Source organism: Thamnophis sirtalis, unplaced genomic scaffold, assembly GCF_051295495.1.
Source record: "Thamnophis sirtalis isolate CommonGarterSnake01/CBP01778 unplaced genomic scaffold, rThaSir2_p1.2 scaffold_3, whole genome shotgun sequence".
Lineage (NCBI taxonomy): Eukaryota > Metazoa > Chordata > Lepidosauria > Squamata > Natricidae > Thamnophis > Thamnophis sirtalis.
The window spans coordinates 79,456,097-79,479,360 of record NW_028261383.1 but is presented as its reverse complement, the minus strand read 5'-3'; the positions used below and the strand labels follow the sequence as shown (position 1 = coordinate 79,479,360).

Genomic DNA, 23,264 nt, shown 5'->3' with positions numbered 1-23,264 from the left:
AAATCTGTCAGTATTTCAGATAGACTTCTCCTTTGGCGACATCAGGCAGCTCTTGTTCCTGCCAGTTTTCTCCTCTTAAAATTTACCTCTGCATCCATTTGCCTACAGCCACCATTCCAAACCTCCCTTCCCTGTCTAAGCCACTTTCACTTCACATTTTTCTTTCCTTTTATCCATGAGAATAAACCCTACTCTTCCAAGGGGAGGGAGATTTGCATGGATGGAGAACTCCTTTCGTCCCTGTGACTGTCTCACATTCACTTTAACTACCTTTCCTGTCTAGTAGTTATTTCCCCTTCCCCTCCCTCCAATTCATAGTTATTTTCCTCTTCTGACTTTTTGACAGGACCGTCATCTAACAACAATCCTTCTGCCGCCATCTTCCAACTCTGAACTCCATGGGGTTTTTTTTCAAGGTTAGTACAGACTTGCTCTTCTTCAAGGCTGCTTCCCGTGGGATATTTTTTCCAGCTCCTCCATCATCTCTGACAGTTAACAGAAGACTTATCAACAGTGGTGAACAACATGCCACATTGAAACCGTGTTATGCCCTAATACAATGTGTAAGACCAGGCTTTGAAAGGAGGTTGACATGATGTTCCTGGAAGAATTCTTCAATGTTATAAAATTGGAGCAATGGGGTTTATCATAACAGTAAGGGTATTAAGCAGCATACTACAGCTTGTTTTCAAGTCAATGCAATGTGTGAACCTACCCATTAGTTGTGCTATACGTAAAGGAGGCGATTGTGGCTTATTTAACAAATCGTGACTAAAATATTGTTAATATTAGGTGATAGTGACTCTAAAGAAATTATTGCATAAAACAGCCTGATAGGAATTCATAACAGTAAATTTATTTTTCTCTATATACAGATGCAGCCACAGGCTGCCACATTAAATTACTTCACAGTAAAAACATATTCCCACACTCAAACCACCAAGTATTCTGAAAGCAACTCTTTCCTAAAGCTGTAGGGAACCTGCCCTACCTTTTGAATTTATTTCCACCTTTTCTGAGCACAGGATTCAGGTCACAGAAGTCCTTGGATTACAGCTTTTATGAACTCACAGGATGTGCAAAACTTATCCAAAAGTTCCAAATCCTGACAGTCAAAGTGTCCTGCTTATACCCAGCAATGTGCCTCTGGACCTGTGTGAGGTATCACTTAACACTCAGAGGCATCCTCTTCCTCACTCAGTCCACTAGAATCAAATGCTTCTTCCTGACTGATTATAGGGGGAAAGGGATGGCCATGATCAAGGTTGACGTAAGTGACATTGAGGTTAATGTAATGGTCTCCCTTTAGACAGCCTAAAATATGCTCCACTTCTTTGATCAGGCTGGAAAAAGTTGGCCGCTCCTCAGGATTTGGTGTCCAGCAGTTAAGCATTATGGTATACCTGTCCAAAATAAACAGAGTGAATTAGAGCTATGAAAACACCAACCTTGGCCTTTGTATCTCAGGATGCCGTAGTCATGTACACAAGGGGTCTATATCACTGACATTCTCATAGTAACTAAAGGCAGAGGCTCCCTTCAGTTCTGCACTGTAGTCTTATCTCTTGACTTTTTATTCCTGCAGGATTCTAGTTGGAGACTTTATATAACACTGTTCTAACACAGCAGGTGAATATGCGAGAAATAGCATAATTATGTTATGCTGGATTAAGAACCAAATGGGAATTGTTAGCGTTGGAAAATGTAGAAAATGGATCCAACAGAGTGTAATGAGGAGTGCAAAAGGGGAAGGATATGCTAAGATCCAGATGATCATGAGAATTCCATGGAATACTTCTCTTAAATAGCCCCTTAAGATATGACCACATTTAAGAGATACAGCATAGATACTTCAGTGGGTTAATAGTTTGGGGAAAGCTGCAGTAAGAACACAAGTTTCACAGAACTAAGAACGAAAAACTAATTAACGTTCCCATTGTGCTTTTTTAAAAAGTTAATTAATTGCAGTACTTAATTGAAATTTACAAATTAGTTTATCAATTAAAGTTCAGGAATCCGAAGACCTTTTCTGGTACTTCCCATAGCGTTTCATCTCTTTTACAGTTTTCTCCTTGGCTAAGCTAGCAGAAGGGTCCAATTTAATACTCACAGAGAATCCGGGCAGTATTCAGGCTGGGGCAACCTTCTTCCTTGCAACAGGTAGCAGGTAATATCATAGGGATCCACCTCAGGATATGGAGAGGCCCCTCGTGTCATTAGTTCCCACATGAGGACCCCAAAGGACCACTGGTAAGACAACAGAACAGGGAAAGTACAGATGTCAATATGAATGGGACACAGAGAAAACGCAAACCGTCACGAGGGCAGGCAAAATCTCCAGCCAGACCGTCCTTTCTCTGCAAATTGCAAAGGGAAAAGGACTCTGTTGCATATGCATGTTTTTCTGAGAGTAGCATAAATTGGAGTCCAGGTAGATCCTCACACTAAGTAATGCGTGCTAGGAAAGTTATACATTCTTAGCAGGAGCTTTCATAATGGCCTATTTTGCATATCCCTCACATAAAACTGTGGCTGTGTTGCCACAACACATTAACAAATCAAGGCATAGCCATTCAATCCAATTCTGTGGGTTGAACAACACTACAAACCAAAATCTATTTATAACAACTGGGTCCAGCAAAACACTAACATGGAGTCGGCTCATTTGTGGTTCACCGTTTCCTGTGAGTGCAGACCATGTAGCCAGGACAACAACAACCGGGGGGCAATGTTTTAGCAGCCTGGGCATCGGATGCCCCTGCTTGCACTTACTACATCTGACTTGGTGGTGAATTTTTGAGTTTTCAAGCTCTCAAGGGCCATCCATTTGACAGGCAGCTTTGCCCTGCGGTGTTGCCGGATGCTGTAATATTCCTTGTCAAAGATATCTCTGGCCAGCCCAAAGTCTGCCACTTTCACTGTATAGGTCTCATCAAGCCTGGATAAAAAAGGAAAATGGGATTAGGAGCAATGCAGCATGTGAACTCATCTTATTTGGCATCATGAAGGAATTCCAGAAACACCCTGGCTTAGTTTATGGCAAAAACTTAGTCCGTCTAATAGAGATTATTTCTTAGGCATAGCATGTCACATGAACATGGCAATTGTATCTCCTACCCCTGACTTAGGCGTTACCCTGTTACATGCAGTCAGACAATGGCTGTTTGCACAATTTATTTGATCACATCTGTTAAAACTCTAGCATGTATGCATCAAGCTAAACTTGGCTCATTTTAACTTCAGCTTGTGCTTTGTAGCTTAACAAACTGTGTGGATCCAACCCATTTGGTTATCTTATCGATCAATATCTTGTTTAAATCATAAAACAGGAGCTTTTGAAGGACTCATTTAATCCTTCAAGTCCAGTTGCCTGACTAGTGCTAGTGGGTCATTGGTTCCATTGTCAAACTGCAGGAAGTTTTTCCTAATCTGCCTTCTTGTCACCTCGATCCATTGTTGGGCACATTGATCCATACGGGTATAAGAAAATTGGCCTTGACCTTTTACTGAGTATGCCTCCTCAGATACTGGGAAATTACTAGCATACTTGAAGAGCATTCGGAGACTTCAGCTTGTCCAGAATGCAGCCGCGCGAGCGATTGTGGGTGCACCTCGGTACACCCACGTTACACCTATCCTCCGCGAGCTGCACTGGCTGCCTATTGGTCTTCGGATACGCTTCAAGGTGCTAGTCATCACTTATAAAGCCCTTCATGGTATTGGACCTGGGTACTTGAGAGACCACCTGCTGCCAATTACCTCCAACAGACCGATTAGATCCCACAGATTAGGCCTCCTCCGAATTCCATCCAATTCCATCCACTGGCCAATGCCGATTGGCTACCACCCGGAGGAGGGCCTTCTCTGTGGCTGCTCCGGCCCTCTGGAACGAGCTCCCCATGGAGATTCGGACCCTCACCACCCTCCAGGCTTTCCGCAAAGCCTTAAAAACCTGGCTGTTCCGACAGGCCTGGGGCTGATGAGTTCCTGTCCCCGCTCGAATGGTGTAGCTGTTGATTGTTTTTAAAATTGTGGTGTTGTGTTGTCTGTTGTCTTTCTTTTTTTCTGTTTGTTTCCCGCCCCCCTGACTTGGTTTGTGAGCCGCCCTGAGTCCCTCTGGGAATAGGGCGGCATATTAATACAATAAAAGCGAAAAGCGAAAATCGAAATACCATCCTCTCCCCTTCCCACCACCACCCTCTGACTAAACATTCCCAGCTTCTTCAAACTCTCTTCAGATAATTTACTTTCTATTTACCAGAAAAAAATAAGTCAGAAGATTGAGCATCTTGCATAAATGGTATAAAGTTCTGAGGGAAAAATAAATTGACCCAAAGGAGGAATCGAAACGAACTAGTTTGAAAAGTATTTCTGATAGGCTTTTCCCATAGCTAGTCATATGGGGAGATATATTTTCACACAGGTGCCTGCCCACAGCACAAACAAGCCTCAGCAACCTCTCTGGCTTGTCCTTGCCTGATTCCCCACGTTTTATTATTCTGGGTAGATACACCCGTGTTTGTACTTACATGCAGTTTCTGGCCGCAAGATCTCTGTGCACAAACTTCTTCTGGGCCAGATACTCCATCCCCTGAGCCACTTGTAGCCCAAAACCTATTAAATCCTTCACAGTGGGGTTCTGATGGAAAACAAACAAACAAACAAAACTGTCTGACACCAAGGAAACCCACGAGGAGTTTTCCATCTGGCTTTGAAGTTTATGCACCTCAAGAGAGCAGAGCTGCTTGCTTGCGGTTCCCACAAGATAACCCAGCTGAAGTTAATTTCAAGGCTGCTTCAGATATTGGACAAATTTTCTAAGAAATTTGGCTGAGAAACTGAGTGTATCCCATTCACATATGATAGATGACAAAGAACCCACGCCTATAAATATAAACAGCAGAATTGGGGCCAGGGGAATCTTCTCTACTCTGTGCACACATGGCAAAGCAGACACTAGCTCACTGCTTGGCAAGATAGGAATAGGATGCACATAATATAACACTCAGAATTGAAATGGAAGAGCCTTCTGAATTTTTCTTCCATAGTTTACAACCTTCTCTTTCACAGTGTGCCTGCATGGCCCCCTAGTGGTCAGAAGCATTCACTGTCTTGCCCATACTCAAAGGAACATGTACCCACACTTAACCTATTGCTCCTTTTCCATCAATAATGCTCTCATGTGATCCTGGATTTGAATATAATAGCTGCAAGGAAAACCTTGGGAGGATAAATATTGTTGATATCAGCTAAATTTGTTTTTTAATATTGCACTCCTCTGCAAAGGGTGGCTGATATGTTTAAGCTCAAAAGCCACCTGCAAGGCAAAACATCCATTTTTATGAAGCAAGGGGGAGGCATTTTTGAGCTGATCAGCAGTACATCACAAGTGGAAACTGACAACTGCCTAATATTTCACAGAATGTTTACAACAAGAATGAAATAAGGAGCAGAAGAGATGAGTTAGAAATTATTCCAAGACCCAAATGCAATAAAAATATGAGGTGAAGCTTATACGGACAGTTCCTCAAAATAATGTGGTGAGAAAATGTTTATAAGATAAATTTTGAGACAACCGCAGTGGCAATAGATTGGAGGCGGAAGAGAAGCCTGCCAATAGTAAGAATGCTACCTCTGATTGTTTCTCCAGGGGGGAAAAATAGACTATAAGATGCTAGCATATTCCAGCCAATTGTCTGTGCCAATTAGATTGAGGAAGCTCCATCAGATATCAGCTCATGTTCCTCCTGTTCTATCTTTCTCAGGGTCAGCAGAAAGACACAAAGCAAGCTCTCTTCTGAAAACCCAAAGTTCCCATCTCATTTCATCAACAGAAAGTACTGCTGATAAGAAGATTAATTTCTTGTAGGTGTCTTTCTGAAACCTAACCTAAAAGATTTACCTTACAAAGACTACAATGCAGTGGTGGGATTCAGCCAGTTCGCACCTATTCGGGAGAACCGGTTGGTAATTTTCTAAGTAGCTCAGAGAACCGATTGTTGGAAGAAATCTCCTTTTGTTTTTCCCCACTTTACAGGGCTAATCCTGTAAGGAAGGCAGGAAGGAAACATTCTAGTGTTGTTTCTAGCCTAATCTTTATTGACCTGCTTACAGAAACTGCCTCTCCGGTTAACCCTTATTACATTGTATCAGCTAAGGCGAAATGTCCATCGATCTGAGTGACCTTGAGTTGGCCACGCTCACCCAGTCACATGACCACTGAGCCCCACCTACCCAGATGGTCATTAGGGCAGAGAACCGGTTGTTAAATTATTTGAATCCCACTACTGCTACAATGCTACAGGATAGATTTAAGGACTTCTATCTGCTGCATCCAAAAGCCAGTCCCACTCTCTGTACCAATATGGTGAGGTTTAACAGGGAGGAGGTGCAAAGCCTGTACTGATTCACCAGAAGGCTGTGTCAACTGTGTACAAGCACATGGATGAGGATGTCACAAACAAAACAAAAAGCACACCACAACTGAAAGAGAAAAGAAAAGGCTGAATGCATCGTCTCTGGGTAAGCTCTTCCTTAAAAACAATTTCAATTTGCAAAGAAGAGATAAGTAACTCCAAACCAAGGGGCGATTCAGAAACAGAAAAGTGACTTGCATTGAGTGTCACTCAAAAAAGGACACCAAGATCTGGCACCACGTACCCTCTCCTCCGAACGGATAAAATGTCGGAGATCTCCATGCTTCATGAAAGGGAGAACCACCAAGGGAAGACCTTCCTTAGGCAAGGTGATCCCAATGAGAGAAAGGACATGGAGGTGATGGAAGCTCTTCATCAGAATCCCTTCCTTCAGGAATTCTTCCACTTCCTCCAAATCATTAATTCCTAAGAGGAAAAAATGAAAAGATTGAATCAATATTCTCAGTAGCAACTCCCCACCCCTCCAAGATTTAAGAAATTGTGAAACTGTGAGCAAAAGTTTCTGAGAAGTGATCTTGTAAACATATAAGCTGGAGCAAATGATCCTAGGAAAAAACAGCGTATCGAGAGCCTTTTCGAACTTCCATCAAGCAGAGGAAGTCTGCCAATGGGAATAAGGATGGAAGATATTGCCAGAGTAAAAAACAAGCATACGTTACAATACTGGACTGGGTTGGCTCGTAGGCATCTCTACTTTTTATGTTTGAAAGGACTAACAAAGGATGAATGGCTCCACAGATTGCCTTGTGTTGATTTAAGGCTTAATTCAGATTATTAGAAACAGAGTATTCTTACTTCCCTTGGCCAACTCTCAGTTTAGAATTAATTCCTTCTCTCCTTACGAGCTTCTCCAGAGATACTTTAATGGTGTTGTCTTACAAACACAAAGCTGTGAGCTGAAGTATTTGTTTGTCTGTTTATTTATTTAATCCTGCTGTTATTATTTTAAAGTTGAGTGAATTGGTACTTCCCCACTCCCCACTCCTATTCCTCTTACTGTATTCAAAAACATTGATTGATAGAGCATTGCAAACTGGCAGCAAAACTCTGTTGCAGAAAATACCATTAAAATGACTGATTAAGTAGTTTTAAAATTAAGAGCCACTTGCCATGACCTAGTTAATGTGCTATTTACCTGCCCATATGCCAGAACAAAATGTGTTTCTCCTATTGTCAATTTCTCTATAAATTCTCTTCTGACTTACAATCAAACAGTGGATTCTTTGATTTGGGCATGCATGACATGTTAAGCAACATTGATTACACCCTCTGGCTTGGTTATCCTCCCTCCACTGACAAGACATCACAAGACTGCTGGGCTTATTGATGCCTTGATGGATAACTGGACTCATGGGGTTAAGTTTCTGTCAAAACCTACCATCTCCTCAAAACCTACCGAGCAGACAAAAAACAGGCAAACCTCGTTATTTTAAATGTATCCCTTCCTGGAACTGAGGATGAGGTACCTGGTGTTAGTTAATAGTTAAACCTATTAGACTGACTTGGACAAAAGAAGCCACCAGAGCAGACAAGATGCTAAGCTTTTCTATTAGCTGTTGCTTCAGAAGTGTGCTGGCAGCTGTGCCATGTTTCCGCCTCCGGAAGAAAAAGAACGGAGGAAGAGGAAAACTCTGTTGGGAAGGAGTGGGCACTTAGCAGCTCAAAATGACAATAAACTTGGCTTATCCTGCCCATTTTTGGGTCAGCTGACTTACACTGCAGCTACAAGTGTGACAGGCCCTGAAACTGCCATTGATTGTTACTGGGTGGAGGCAAGAACACTGATTTAACACTGGCATATTTAAGCAGGACATAAGGCTACCTCAGATATGAACTGAGGAAGCGGTGAAGACAACCCCAGGGGGACCTGACAGAATATTCTTAATGCCAGGAGCTGTTTACATTAGTGACAAGATGAAATGGAAAAGGCCCGATGCTCGTCTTCTCGTGCTATGTTACAGAACAAACTTAAGAAGAATGCACAGAAACTCAATGCTCCCCAGCCCCACTTTGCCCCCTTAAAAGTTATCTCAGAATTTATCTGGTAATAAAAATGCCGGTCTTTGCCTTTGAAACAGAATCTGCTTTAGTCTAGCTCTAGGCACACGATGCCTCTTTGCTCAGCAAAGTAGTAAAAACTTCTCATAGTATAACATAAGCAAGTAAGCAAAAACAAACAGGACAGCACTGATTTCTGTAGAAGTTGTTTATGCCAAGATGGAAGATACTCTCCTTTTGTAAATAAGTGTGTGTGTGTGTGTGTGCATGTAAATTCAAGTTAGTGTTAATTCTTGACAAAGACCTAAGGGGGAACAAGAATTCATGGTGCCCTGGTTTCTAGCCTTGTGCTTTAAACCACTAAACCAAACTGGCTCCTTATAGATTATGGAACACTTTTTTTTTTTAAAACAAGACATTATTGTGTCTCGTATTTTATCATGAGCTTTTATGATCCCCTAAATTTCTTTTCTACGTTAATAAACTAGTTCATTAGTTACTAGTTCCAGATTTATTAATTAGTTTAATAAAAGAAAGAGGAATTACTTACGGTTTAGGGATTTAACAGCACACCGAATCTCTCTCTGGGATGAATCTGTGTAAGTTCCATGGTAAACGCTCCCAAAATGTCCTGGATGGAAAAAATAACAAGATTTACAGATAGGCACCAATATCAACATTAGCAAACCCAGATGCTATACAACTTCTGTCTGTGCTGGAGCCATCATAACATCAAATTACAATACTATAAAGAGATACAATTGTTTTAAGTGTTAAAAATATTCTGAATCTGAAATAAAAAAGTAGATTTGCCCCAACTAATAGATAACTCAGTGCCAACACAATTTATATCCAACTATATCAATACTCAATCATATTATTTGACTTAACAGCATACATTTGTCTCAGTTTTAAGCTATCTAACTTGCTTTTAATTTTTTTCAATTTAGCATGCCTACACATCATCATACTTTTGCCTGTTTATATAGGCAAGTGCAGTTGCATGCAAATATTTAAGCACCTTCATCAAAGTGTATGTTTTAGTGATTTCCTAAGTGAAAGAAACTAATAAAATACACTATCTACGTGGTACAGGTAGTCCTTGATCACAACTGAGCCCAAAATTTCTTTTGTTAAGTGAGACATTGGTTAAGTGAGTTTTGCTCCATTTTACAACTTTTCTTGCCACAGTTGCTAAGTGAATTTAGATCTGCTATTGACTTTGTTTGTCAGAAGGTCACAAGGGCTGATCACGTGACCCCGGGATATTGCAACAGTCATAAACATGAATCAGTTGCCAAGCATCTGAATTTTGATCACATGGTCATGGGGTTTTTACAAAGGTTGTAGGCGTTGTAAGTGTGAAAAATGGTCCTAAGGCACTTTTTTCAATGCCGTTGTAACTTTAAATGGTCACTAAATGAACTGTTGTAAGCAGAGGACTACTTATACAAAGTTAATACACAACAACTTTGTGTATATTTTAATTTCATACTTATTATTTTTGCCTAGCTACTGTATTTACAGGTTCAAAATAAGAAAATAAATACGTTAAGCACAGAAATTTGGATACACTTCCAGTTCATTCAATGTTATTTTTTCTTTTATTTCTCTACTGTAAACCTGTTAATAAGGTTAAAAAGGTGATTGATTCTTTTAGGTTAATAACTAGCCAGATAAAGACATGAACAAATCTTTGCCCCTTCTAATCTTACAGATTGTGATTGTTATTCTGTCTACTCTTCTATCAGTTCTCAGAACATCTATGAATGAAGACAAAATTAAAGCTGTAAAAAACCTCCTAAACATTTCTAATTACAACTGTCAAAACCATTGTTAGAAAAATGGAAATTACTTGGAATAGATGTAAGTCAAGGCAAGATCTGGAAGACCAAGAAGGTATCAACTAGAAATGAATGAAGACTTTGTCAAACATGAAACAAAGAAGTAGGAAGGGAATGGAAATACTTGAAATAAAAATAGGATTTTAGGAAGTGTCATTTTAGTCATTTATGTTCAATGAAAGTTATTGCCCTAACTTAAATGCCATTTTTATCTTGAGATGAAGAAATCATAATTATTTTTAAAATTGATGCCAACTGATGATTTGTAATAATTACTGTTCAGATATTTTATAATTTTTCTAAATGATGCAACCTATTCAATTTCTGTTTTTATAGTTTTGAGCTATATGGTAAAAGACAGGCTATATAGTTGATATCCTTTTGGAAATCAGATAAATATACATGCTATCATTGAATTCTAATATGGCTTTTGGATGCAAATCTCCAAAGTGTCTTCACCATTTCTTCCCACCCCCCATTCCGATTAACCTGTATTCTACAATAAATACCAACATAAACCCCAAGAATTTCAGAAGGATTTAACCCTATTAACCTTATTATAAGTGATCACACAGTAGAAACATCACAACAATAAAACAAATATGTGCATATGTAGACACGTACACTATTGAAAAAGTATTGGAGTGCTGTAAGAATGCAGGAAACAGCTATTGTAGCAGTACAATAAAAAATAAGCCAAATTGGAGTTCTTATTAGAAAATAACAGGCAGTGAAGAAATGTCAATCCCTATTTTATTTTGTCACAAAAAGAAATTGATTCCTGGGAGATGGTTTAAAATAATGTGCTCATTTAATGAAAGAAAGAGATACGATATTCTAAATTTTGGTATGAACTACTAAATAGTCCTGGGTAATCTTTTGTAAATACCATACACAGGCCTATAATGATCTAAAGAGTGAAGAAATGAAGAACTTTAAAAGATGGAAGAACCAGGCATTTCCTGGCATATGGATGCAGTGGAATTAATGGAATGGCTGGAATTCACGTAAAATAAAGAGAAATGAAAGAACTGGTGCCCTAGTCTGAGTAAGTAAATCCAGATCTCTAGACTTCGGAAAGTGCTTCTAAAATCAAAAACAGTAAACAAATGCGGTCAGTTTAAAAATAAGCAAATAACCCAAAACAATGAAAAAAGTTGTGTCCAACAAACATTTCCTGTTCTTGATACTCAACCTTGTCAGATTGAGCAGAGAAATAGATATTTGTGCTCAAGAGCAGTGAGCTATATTATGCGGCCTTTCAAATTGATTTAGATTGCAGTGAAGTACCCTTTTGGACAAAGCATAAGAGTATGGCAACAACAAATGCCTTTTCTTTCAGTTCCTCTCAGATTTTCACTGCGCTTTCCATTTTGATTTGACAGCAAGACAAATTCTCCAATGATCTAGCACTGCATAGGCTAGTCCAGAGCAAACCTTTGATTTAATGGACCACTCAGGGGAACCCAATGTCCTAAACCTGAATATTTATTAAACATGAATCTAAAGTGTTTCCAACAATGAAAATAATATATGTAATTATGTTTTTGCCACAAATTGTGTCATTTGGAGTAAAATCTCATTTTCACAAACAATCCTTTATCTTCGCCTCCAGGCCCTGAGCAATTGTTGTTGCTGTCATTCCTTATTATCCCTTACGCCTCAGGGGTTGCCACAAAGAAGAGGGAGTCAAGCTATTCTCAAAAGCGCCTGAGGGCAGGACAAGAAGCAATGGGTGGAAACTAATCAAGGAGAGAAGCAACCTAGAACTGAGGAGAAATTTCCTGACAGTTAGAGCAATTAATCAGTGGAACAGCTTGCCTCCAGAAGTTGTAAATGCTCCAACACTGGAAGTTTTTAAGAAGATGTTGGATAACCATTTGTCTGAAGTGGTGTAGGGCTTCCTGCCTAAGCAGGGGGTTGCACTCCAACTCCACTATTCTATTCTGTTCTGTTCTGTTCTGTTCTATTCTATTCCATTCCATTCCATTCTACTTTGCTCGCAGCGAAGCAGGCTGAGTGCATATAGAAGAGTCTGACTACCTCAAAACCAGTCACCTCCACAGGTCTCTAACAGTGTTAGTCTCTGCCCTCTTTTTTGGCCATACAGAATTCAGCATCTTATCTGAACTGTATAGCTTGGTGACAGTAGGGGATGGGTGGGAAATTCAAAACTTGTGATTCCATCAAGTCAGAAACTGCACACGAGCTCTGGAAAAGTTTGGGGGAAGTGCTCGTCAACCATGAGTAGCTGGGTGTTGTTGTTGGTTTTTTTTTTAGTGTGTCATTCTTGGCTTGGGGAGTTCTGAGCATTTATGCAATTATAAATCCTGTAAACATTAACCTTTGCCTTTATATGGGGGAAATGACAGATCAATTCCCACCTCACCCTCCATAACATATTCTGATGTGTGGATTCTTCCCATTGGCTGATGATGTCAGGAAAAAGGGGAAGGCAGCAAAGCTGGAAGAATCCACCAATGGTAGGAAAGTAAACCATCATCACAGGATTCTTCCATTCACCAGCAAGGCAAAACACAGAAGAAATAAGAAATGGTTTTATAGTGTTAGCAGAGATTTTCATCCCAGCTGTCAATTTGGATTGTAGATACCTGGGTTGCACTTTAAGTGGGGGCAAGAACCCCCAAACATTTTTTTTCCCCTGAGCGTCTTGGATAAAGGGCCATCACACAAAATATACAGATAAAATAAAATAAACTGTCACTTTAAATGAGCAGTTTTTAGATTTAAGACATCTCAAAACTGTACTGGAAAGATCATGTGAATGGCTATCCTAGAGTTCTTAAGAAGTACCTGGCGCTTTTTGCCAAGTTGTGCTATGGGAAAGACATATTCCTAACCTGCTCTGAATAGCATGCCTGCACACTACTTAGCTTCTTTTTTTTTACTTGCCCTTCAAATGCTACTTATTCCTTGTGACAATGGCAATCCTCTCTTCTCTTCTCGCTGCTTTCCTGCTTTAGCAGGGAAGAATACAGTCCTGCCCAATTGGCTCAAAGAGGCTCAGTCACTAATGAAGAGCAACAGGAAGCAATCAAAGAAACATCTGGCAAAGACACTAATGAAGAGCAACAGGAAACAATCAAAGAAACATCTGGCCAGGGAGAAAGCAGCATTCTTTCAACACAGATGGTAGAAAACAACCGTTTTATTGCAGTGCATTATTGCTGACAGGCACAGTTTAAATGATACTTGCCTTTCCCAATGATCTGATCCTTGTGCAAAATCAGCTGCTTCTCTGGAATGAGGACATCTTTCACTTCTTCCAACAATTCTGGCCGAAAATTGTTAATGGAGTACGAAGGTACTCGCATGAAAGGCATAGCAGAACCGTCACTGCTGCCTGTGTAGGAGGCGCTTCCAAATCGCACTCCAGAAGATCTTCTGTTTGCATTCTCTGCCAGAGAAATACCATAAAGAGAAGATGGAGAGGTTATTAAATAGAATTTTTATTTATATTGACCACCAGAAGGCAGTACATGGACAGTTTCGCTCTATTTGAAATTCACCAGGTGTACACAGTCGCTGATTTTACTAAGGGGCCCAAACCCACTGTTGGGAATTCAGACATTAGTACATATCTGATAAGTTCCAAACTGTTATATCATGTAAATAAAATAGAAAATCTCACCAACACCCCTTATCTCTGAGAGCATGACATAATATAACATTTGTTCCTCCTCTCTGTAGGGAGTTTAATAGTGGATATGCCATTCTAAAATAAATAAGATGGTAAGCAAAGTTCCTTCATTGTCCATCTTACATTTTTCCCTTTTCTGAATCTTTGGCAAGATAGGAATCTGCAATAGTGGTGAATATCTGTAGCTCGGGTATAGGATGAGGGTGAGGGTTTGTTCTCCGAGCTTGTGAGTTGGTTTCTGAATGTTTCATTACTAGGCTAGGTAACTTCTTCAGCAGAGTTTAGGGGATGTCAAGGTCAGTGTTCCTCGGTTTATAAGGGCTTCAGGCGTGGGTGTGTCAAATGAGGGTCAGCTGTGAGTCATCAGTGAGTTTTGTGATGGGTCTTGTGATGAGATTACATCAGGTCAAGGTCATTGGGACGTGAACTTCTGGTGGTGGGGAATTGCGTGAGTTGGTTGAGGGCCGTTCCTGTCTCCGGTTGGCTGTGCGGTTAATTTGGATTCTGAGGGGTTCATAGGTTGGTTGTAGGGCAATGTATCCATTGATGGAATTGCTTATAGAGTGCCAGCCTTCGATGAACTCACGAGTGTGGTGGAGGGTAGCATGGCCAATGATTTTTGTGTTGCTCCAATTGAACTGCTGCTGCTTGGTATCAGTGTGAGTAGAGATTAAGGATTTGGGATTGTGGCATTTGACTGACGGCAGGTGTTCGTGAATCCCGGTTTTTAATTGACATGATGTTTGTCCCATGTAGAATTGGTTGTTGACACTGACTTCCCCTAAACAGAAGAACACTGACACTGACTTCCCTTAAACTCCACTGAAGATGTTACCTAACCTGGTAATGAAACATTCAGAAACCAACCCACAGTCTTGGAGAAGGAGCCCTCACCCTTAAGATGGTATCTTCGCATTGTAATGAAATATTGCAGGTTCCTTCCATCTAAGTAACTGGAAGAATGTGGGCAGTGTTTTAGTATCAGAAGGGCATTAACTTATGTAGTTCTTGAGCAATGTATTTTTATTTACAGAAATATTTAGAAGGAATTATTTCTTTTAAGGAAATATGCCAACCCTGGGGAAAAAAAGAAATAATAATAATAAAAACTCCCAATCAAACACATTTGTTTAACAACATATCGGAGTGGTGGCTAGCAAGATGTTCTGTCTCATTGGCTCTAAAATACTAGCTCTAAGTCCCGTAATGAATTCTTACCAGAAGAAGCCACATATCCAGTATTAGAAAGAAGAAGAGGAATTCCGATTGAGCCCCTGTTGAGGCTGGACAGCCTTTCTAAAGTCTCAGTTCCTGCAAGAAGAAAACAAAAAGTCGATCCAGCAACATTCATCTCCTCATTATTCTAGAGTTGGTCCATTATCCACTCTTTCCTTATTCACCTTGTGAATCCAGTGATTAAGGCGTATTTGCTACACGCCCATTCTCTGACGAAGTGTCAAAATTAAATGCAAGTGGGTACTGCTATGACTGTGAAGAATTTATATGGAATAAATAAACAACTCCACCGATAGTGCTTTTCTGGCCAGAAAGTATCATAAGAAACTTGCAATTACCTGCCTTCTTCTTTCTCTGAATATATTTCAACGCTAGAAATACCAAACAGGAAAGGAGCAGAATGCCTACAACAACTCCCAATCCAACAGCAAGGGGAGAGTTCTGGGAGATTGAAACCACGGATCCTAAGTCTTTGCAGTTTCCATTCACGCAGATCTACAAGGGAAAAAAAAGACATGTGATTATTAGCACCAACCAATAGCAGAATCTGGGGAGATATATTTATATATATATATATACATGTGAAAAAAATGGTGGCTTGGGGGAGATGTCCCCCATCCACATGCCTCCCAGAGATAGCCTGTGGTAATTATCTGAGAGGAGGAAACACCATGCCAGCATAGATTACTCCAGAAAAAGTTAAATTGGCTTTCCAGCTAGGCAATCTGGGAGGTGGGTAATGAGGCGAGGAACACATGAGCGCTGTTAGCATTTTTCAGTGTGTGCAGAAAGCCAGAGAGCTGGAACTGATTGTGTAACCAAAGGTTTTAGTACTCTCTGGAGATTTTCAGGATATCGTCTCCTGACTTGCATCTGTCTAAATTCACATTGCTTGGGAATGTTAAGGATACAAAGTAAATTGAATGTAGAAAAGGACTGTAGGGATCTTTAGCGAATCCAGGCTGGAAAAACACTTTCTGCATCTAAACGCATCTAAGCAGCAATATCAAAGGAAGTCAGGAACTTTTCCCAATATTCTGCCATCAAAATGTGCATTTGCTGTGTACACAACATAATAAATTCTTTAAAAAATTGCCTTAATGGTCAAAATCAATCTGATCCTGAGTGCACAAACTATTAAAAAGTGGAGCCAGTGAAGGAACCGACTCTCTGAGTCCCTCTGGGGTTCTTGGTGCTCTCTTGAGCTTAGTGGTTTCATTAGACGTTTCATTACCAAACTAGGTAACATCATCAATGCTAGAAGGAATTCTTCTCCAGAGAAGAGAGGATTTGGGATTGCCCAGAAGACTCCTAAGAATTGCTCCTTATGATGAGACTGTAAACAAGTGGACTCCAGCAGATTTTGGTGCTCTGAAAATTGAGAAAAACAGTTTTGGCCAAGCTGTGGTTGCAGCCCTTTGTTTACCCATTTTCATTCTTAATCATTTCTGTTGGAATTGGCTTTTACATTGGTTTTTGGACACTAAGAGTTTTCAGAAGGACAAATTTTATTGCACTGGGTTTTTCCTCCAATCACAGCAAAAGAAGATTTATGTATTTTTTTTTTAAAAACGTAAAAGGAAAAAAATATTTGTAAATAAGCAGCAAAAGAGTGATTAGAAGGTTGATTTGGAAGATTTTAAACAAAGAATATTTCTTGTTGTTTGTTTAAAATCCTTTTAAAATATATTAAGATTCAAGTTTAAGTGTAAGAAATTGCTTCCTGGGAAATGTTCTGGATGAAAGAAAAATACAGTAAGACAAGACCTTGAGGACTGGTTACTAGAGACAATGAGAAAGAATTAGATTATAATTAAAGCAAAGTTTCCGCTAATACAGAACAGAGAAAAATATTTTAGCTCTGGAAGAATTTAAGGATATTTGGCAACAGTATGGTGTGGCCAGAACCTGTTCAATAGATTGTCTGATACAATAAAAAATGGAAGAAGAGATAAAAGATATATAGTTAAAACAAATCAGAATGCTTTTGATATGGATTTAAAATTGACAGGATATAAGAATGATATTGACAAAGATGTTATACAAGACTAACAAATGAAATTGGCTGGGGTTTAAATAGTTAAAAGGAACACACAAATAAGAAGAATGATTTGAATACATGGTTCTTAACTCAGAAAAGTGAGTTAAAAACAATTTTCTTACTCAGGATTTACAAAAGAGATGTGCTATACCTATGAAGGAGTTCCTGAGAAAAGCAAAGGAAAGACTAAATCACTTTGGGACATTACCTAAAAGGAATAATCAAGACCCTTAAAACAAACTAAGATATATAATGTGGGCCTATTTGATCAAGGTTAGATTGCATATGATCCTCTCCTAACAGCTTAATTGGTTTTTCTTGACTAGGACTGATTAAGTTTTAAAGCTTTGTCTATGGATAAGATGGGAAGCAGGGAGTTCTACAGTATTTTTAGAGAAAGTAATAAGTTAATATATTATATTTGAATGGAGATAAAGTAAAGATGACAATAAATTAATTTGTAGTACATCATTTGAAGGAATTAAAGATTAATATTTCCAGTTTGTTTCTAGCAGCTCCTAATGGAGTTTTTCTTGATTAAGTTTGAATGAGGTTTCAAAGATTTTATTTATAGATATAAGATAAGGCATGGGAAGGAGAATTTTCTTTACATGGTGACTACTGCGAGGATTGTATATGCTAAGCATTGGAAAGAAAAAGAGGTACCAAGTGTTGAAGAGTGGATTTTAGAATTGGCTGACTTAGCAGAGTTGGCAAAATTTGATTAGAGATAATGAATTAGGCAACATTATAAAAGACCAGAAGCTATTAGTGGACTTTTTACATCTTAAATACAATAACAGATGTTTAACAGAAGAATTTGAAGATTAGTGTAATGTTTGAAATAATTTGCTGGCTTTAATTTTCTTTTACATATACATTATGATTAGATGTTGGGTTGATTTGATTATTAGACAGAGATTTCCACATCTGGAATATTTGTTTATTTAATATAGCAGTTTGTTAAATATGGAAGGGAAAGCTTATAACTATTTCTATATTCATTATGTAAGGGGAGGAGATCCTATTGGGGTTTTTTATTATTATTTTTCAGCATCCCACATTCTTTATGTTTAATGTTACACCTATGAGACATTTGGGGTTTGTTTGTTTTTTAGGTTTTTTGCACACAATATTTTTTTCATTGTTAGTGTTGAATGTTTGTTTTTCTGTTTTGTATTTTATTTTTATTGATAAAAGAAAATAAATTTGTTAAAAAGAAGAATTTTAGAGAAAATAACAAATCTATCATGCAAAGTACAGGAAAGAATTATGAAATTGACTTACTTGTTTAAAGTTAAAATATATGTATTGTTCTTTCTCATAGCTTTTAATTGACTTTTGCTGATTAAAATAAAAAATAAAGTTTATATTTAGCAATTGATAAAAGATAAAATATGGGATGAAGAGAGTTTTGGTTCAAATATTAGAGAAGGTGTTCAGCTATTAAAAATGTTTATACTTATTTTGAGGAAGGGGAAAGTTATTTCTTTCTCTCTAATTTTTTTTAATATATATAATTTCCCCCTTTTCCCGCTCCCTGCCTTCTTTTCCGCTTTGATTTTTTGTTTCTCCTTAGTTTGTATTTGTTTTTCACCTTTGTAATTTTCAGTTTCAATTAAAAACTTATATAAAATGAAATAGATCCAAGTGGGTTGCAAAGAAATTGTGTGGAAATACTATCTATCTTTGATAGTTTCTAGCATGCTTGATTGTCCATGAGTTTTGCAGCTATTCGATAAATGGATAAGAGTACACTCAGGTAGGCAGGACAAGCTGAGAAGGGCGAGGCTGAGGTTCAAAGGGAGAAATCAAGTCATAACATTAGTTCCGACTAAAAAGATTTTTTATCTCTACCTGTACTGGCAAACCACGCCCAGGGACGATCAGGTGGTTAGGTATTCGGCAGGTCACCTGATTCTTCTTTATACTGTGGTAGCAATCTGCACCAGCCACTGACACAGAAATGTTCATGCAGCCTGCCAGAGCATCCAGTCCCTTATGCTGTGCAGAGAAATGTAAAATACTTGATTATGGCCAAGGAGCAATCCTACTCATTAGCATTTTCTACTGGATTTATATCTCAGTTCTACCAAGTGTCCCAAATAATCCTGCGCTGAATTGTACATGCACATTTCTTAATCCAAAAGAAACAACTGGTGTTGTAAATTCTCAAACTACCTTAACTCCCTGCCTCCATTTGTTTTGTAAGTAAGGCATTTTGTCACAATTATTTCAAGCTAACATCCAGCCCTTGGAGGACTATAAACTACATTTTTTTTCCACATTTTCTTTAATTAGTTACTCTCGACAGTGTACATTAGGGCTGTGCGGGCATCAAAAATGAACAAAAATAAATGCTTCTGATCTCAGTCCCTCTGTCTTCTCTAAAGCAGCCTAAAGCAATCTTTTTCAGGCTGTTTCATTGAACTTTAATGACTGTGCTTAAAGCAACAGCACCTTTTATTTCAGGCTTACAACACACACACACACACACACACACACACACACACACACACACACACACACACACCTGAAAAGTCAGGGATGCTCTGCTAATCCAAGCTTGGAGTATCTCTTCCAAGTAATTTTTGAAAGATGCTGAGTTCTAATTTATATATATTTGTATTTATGTGCCAATTTCTACACCGTGAATTGACTTGAATTTTATTTAATAGATACTTACATGAAAGCATGCTTATGTCAACAATGTACTAGAGAGGATTATTGGCTCTGAAACAGCACGCATGAGCAGAAACTTTAATATTCATGCAGAAGATCATTTAAGTGACTTAACCAGCATAGGCCAAGTTACTGATGCTACAATGTTCATGCAAGTGAACCATTCAAGTGGACAAAGGTACATACATCCCAGACCAGTTTAACAGATTTGAATTAGCTCTTATTATTCTAAGGCTGCAGAGCCTTCCTTGCTAAATTTCTTGGATAGGGAAGTCCCGTACTTACAGTGATCTCAATCTCATCTTCTCCTTGTTGGAGTTCATATATGTGATTTTCAGAGGGAAAGAGATCAATGACTGGAGTAGGGTAGAAGCGGATACGAAAAGTCTTCTGCCCCAGAACTCCATCCATCAAGACACTCAGGTTCCCATAAATATTTCCCACTTTGTTTTCAGATGGATAATCAGGACTTTGACACACCAACCTATCTGTGGACCGTGGCCTTTCACATATCTGAAATGACAGAAATCAGAACACTTTCACCTGGCTTCACTCCATCAAATTAATACATGTCAATATACAAGCTCATGCAGGAGTTCAATTGTCTGAACAAACGTATACAAAATGAAAAAAAAAAGACCATAAAAGGAACTACTATAGGAAGGCATTCAGAACTTGAGAATATATCTGAATGTTTTGCAAGTGTGCAAAACTCTGATCCTGGAACCTTTGCACACTTGCCTTGAGGAGGGTCACAGGCCAGCCCCATTTATACCCAGGCAGGTTTCCTTTCTGCCATGTATGCTGTTCCTATCATTTTCAGAACCAAACTTCAAATCCACATTCATCAAACCATTCCACCCCCAATCATTATTCTATGGATAATTTGCATTTAGTTTTACTCATTAGTCTAAGAATGGTGAAAAGTAATTCAAGTCTTAACCAAAGGACCAAAGAATTATTAAGGCAATGTCTAACCATATACACAGCTCCAAGTGGGTGTTTTTTTTTTTGTAAAATTAGCATGTTTAGATTCAATAAATTCAATATTTCCAAATATTGATGCAGCCCCTCATTCATTCTAATGGCTGGTCGCACAATCAGCCAGATGCAGTTGGCCTTTTTACTGAGTCATTCCCAAGAACCTGGGGTAGATGATGTTGTTTGATGCTCTTAAAGGTATCATCACAGAATCTAAGCGGTCCCAAATAAAGATGCCTTTTGCAATTGACTAGTAGTGAATTGGTCAATGTCAATGGTGTTCAAGGGATGCTCCAGATGTTTTTGGATAGCAGCCAATGCCTCTATTTGGTGACTTTCCCCATTTTTCTCTGTCTTCTGCTTTCTCTCTGTATTGCAATGTCCGGTATCCAGACTTCAATCACCATTTGTTAAGTCTGGGGAGTTATGTGGCAGATGCCTATCAATTGAAATTCTGAAGCCCCAGAGCACTTTAGCTTTTTCATTTGCTATTATCTTGTCTATTTTGTGGTCCCACCAGTTCCTTCTTGCAGGCAAATGATATTCCAACACACTATTGTTGCTACTTTGTCAAAACACTGTTTGAAGTCAATCTGTGTGATCTTCTTGCAACAGCTAACTGGATGGTCCACCATTTTTTCAGTTTCTTCTAGAAGTAGCATTTGGTGTATGTTGCTGTCTTCTCAACTCCTGATTTTCATGCATTTATTCATGGTTTGGTCTTGTGCATCCAGAATTAGCCCCTTTGATTCTTTCTTCAAATTTTGTGCCCTGAGCCATTGCTAGATCTTGTTGGAGCCCTGGTGGTGCAGTAGTTAAAGGGCAGTATCGCACGCAAACTCTGCCCACAGTCGGAGGGACAGATAGTCCACCTGGCAGGTGGGTGAGCAGAGTGCAGAATGGCAGAGGCCCGGCGTGTCCTATTTTCATTTACGTTACCCCCATGGGCTGTTCAGTGGCAGTGGTGCTTAGGCGACTTGGGGACAGTGGGCGAGATGACATCCTCTAGATCAGTGTTTCTCAACCTTGGCAACTTGAAGATGTCCGGACTTCAACTCTCAGAATTCCCCAGCCAGCGAATCTTCAAGTTGCCAAGGTTGAGAAACACTGCTCTAGATTAAAGGAAAATTGTGTGACATACAATATCCTTTCCACTTTCCTTTTGGCTGACTGAGTTCGCTGCCATCCTTGAAGCAGTTATTTAATTATACTGGCAAGTTTAAAGGATAGAAAGGAGGCAATTAAAACCATAATTTAAATTTGCCAAGAGATAAAAAAATAAGCCTTATATTTCATTCAAATTTATCGTTGCTGCTTAGACTTATAGAATCACCAAGCAGGAAGAGACCTAAAAGGGCATTTAATTCAGCTCCTATTCAGTGAGGTATTCTCTAATGCATCTCTGACAAATGACCATCCAGTCTCTGAAGGAAGGAAACTGCAGTGGAGGAGAACTATTTCCTATACAATGATGGAAACCCTAATTATTTAGATTATTTGATACTGGTTATTGTAAAGAAAAAAATAGCATTTACAATGTATACAAACCGATTTAATATATAAATATCAGCCTATAAGAATGAGATGCACTCTTTTTAATAGTATCTTGTACTTTGCTAACTTCTGGGATGTATAATTCTTTTCAAATCTGCGGTATGGATTTTGTACCTCATATAATGGGTGTAAATAATTTCAACCTTTTTAGAGAATATTTTCTTCAATGTCTCTTCTCTTCAACTGTGAAATTCTCTTCTGCATTTAAGTATGAATCACAGAGTCATAGAATGGGAAGATTGGAGCCGCGTGGATATTGCACATATAATTGTAGAATTACAGAATTAGAAAGAAGCATTGTCCATCAAAGTTTTTGAAACAGCCAAGTAATAACGGGATTTCTATAACACAAAGCTATTCCATTTCTATGTCCAATTCTTTTCTCCTATACCAGAAGATTTGTAACGTAACACAAAGAATGTTTCAACAATGTCCAGTGAGTTTGTTCTCTGTTGAACAGATTAATCACACTTTCCAATGCTACCGAAGGAGGTCAATCATTTTATAATGAGTAGAATAAAAGTTAATTCACATGAAGTAAAAAAAAAAAATTAGAAGCAGCTACAAAAATGAAAATAAAGATGAAATCAAACTAAACACGGATGGGGGGAAAGTAATAAAAAAGAGAAATGACAAAATAATTGTAGTAAAAATTGAAGAACTTTTAAAATAAATGTTAAAGATAAAACCAAACATCATCTATACATGGGGTGTCAGCTACAGCAAGATAGCCTCCAACTCCTTAAAAATTATTTAAGGATTGTGTTTATCTTGTACCCTGACACATATACAAACATGTACTCAAAGCTAGAGGAAAACATTTTCTTGAA

General features: G+C 38.7%; 1 protein-coding gene across 1 annotated transcript in view; it reads right to left on the bottom strand.

The window, feature by feature from the left end:
• Positions 1-836: 836 nt before the first annotated feature.
• Positions 837-23,264, bottom strand: part of MST1R (macrophage stimulating 1 receptor) — a 54,939-nt gene continuing 32,511 nt past the window's right edge. The window contains exons 11-21 of the mRNA XM_087709276.1: positions 20,185-20,412; positions 19,075-19,221; positions 15,515-15,671; positions 15,159-15,251; positions 13,497-13,697; positions 8,986-9,066; positions 6,661-6,842; positions 4,530-4,639; positions 2,773-2,938; positions 2,111-2,247; positions 837-1,403 (exon numbers count right to left, since the gene is read on the bottom strand). Coding sequence (XP_087565402.1) covers positions 1,169-1,403; positions 2,111-2,247; positions 2,773-2,938; positions 4,530-4,639; positions 6,661-6,842; positions 8,986-9,066; positions 13,497-13,697; positions 15,159-15,251; positions 15,515-15,671; positions 19,075-19,221; positions 20,185-20,412 — 1,737 coding nt within the window. The 3' untranslated portion in view covers positions 837-1,168. The remainder of the gene's footprint in view (positions 1,404-2,110; positions 2,248-2,772; positions 2,939-4,529; positions 4,640-6,660; positions 6,843-8,985; positions 9,067-13,496; positions 13,698-15,158; positions 15,252-15,514; positions 15,672-19,074; positions 19,222-20,184; positions 20,413-23,264) is intronic.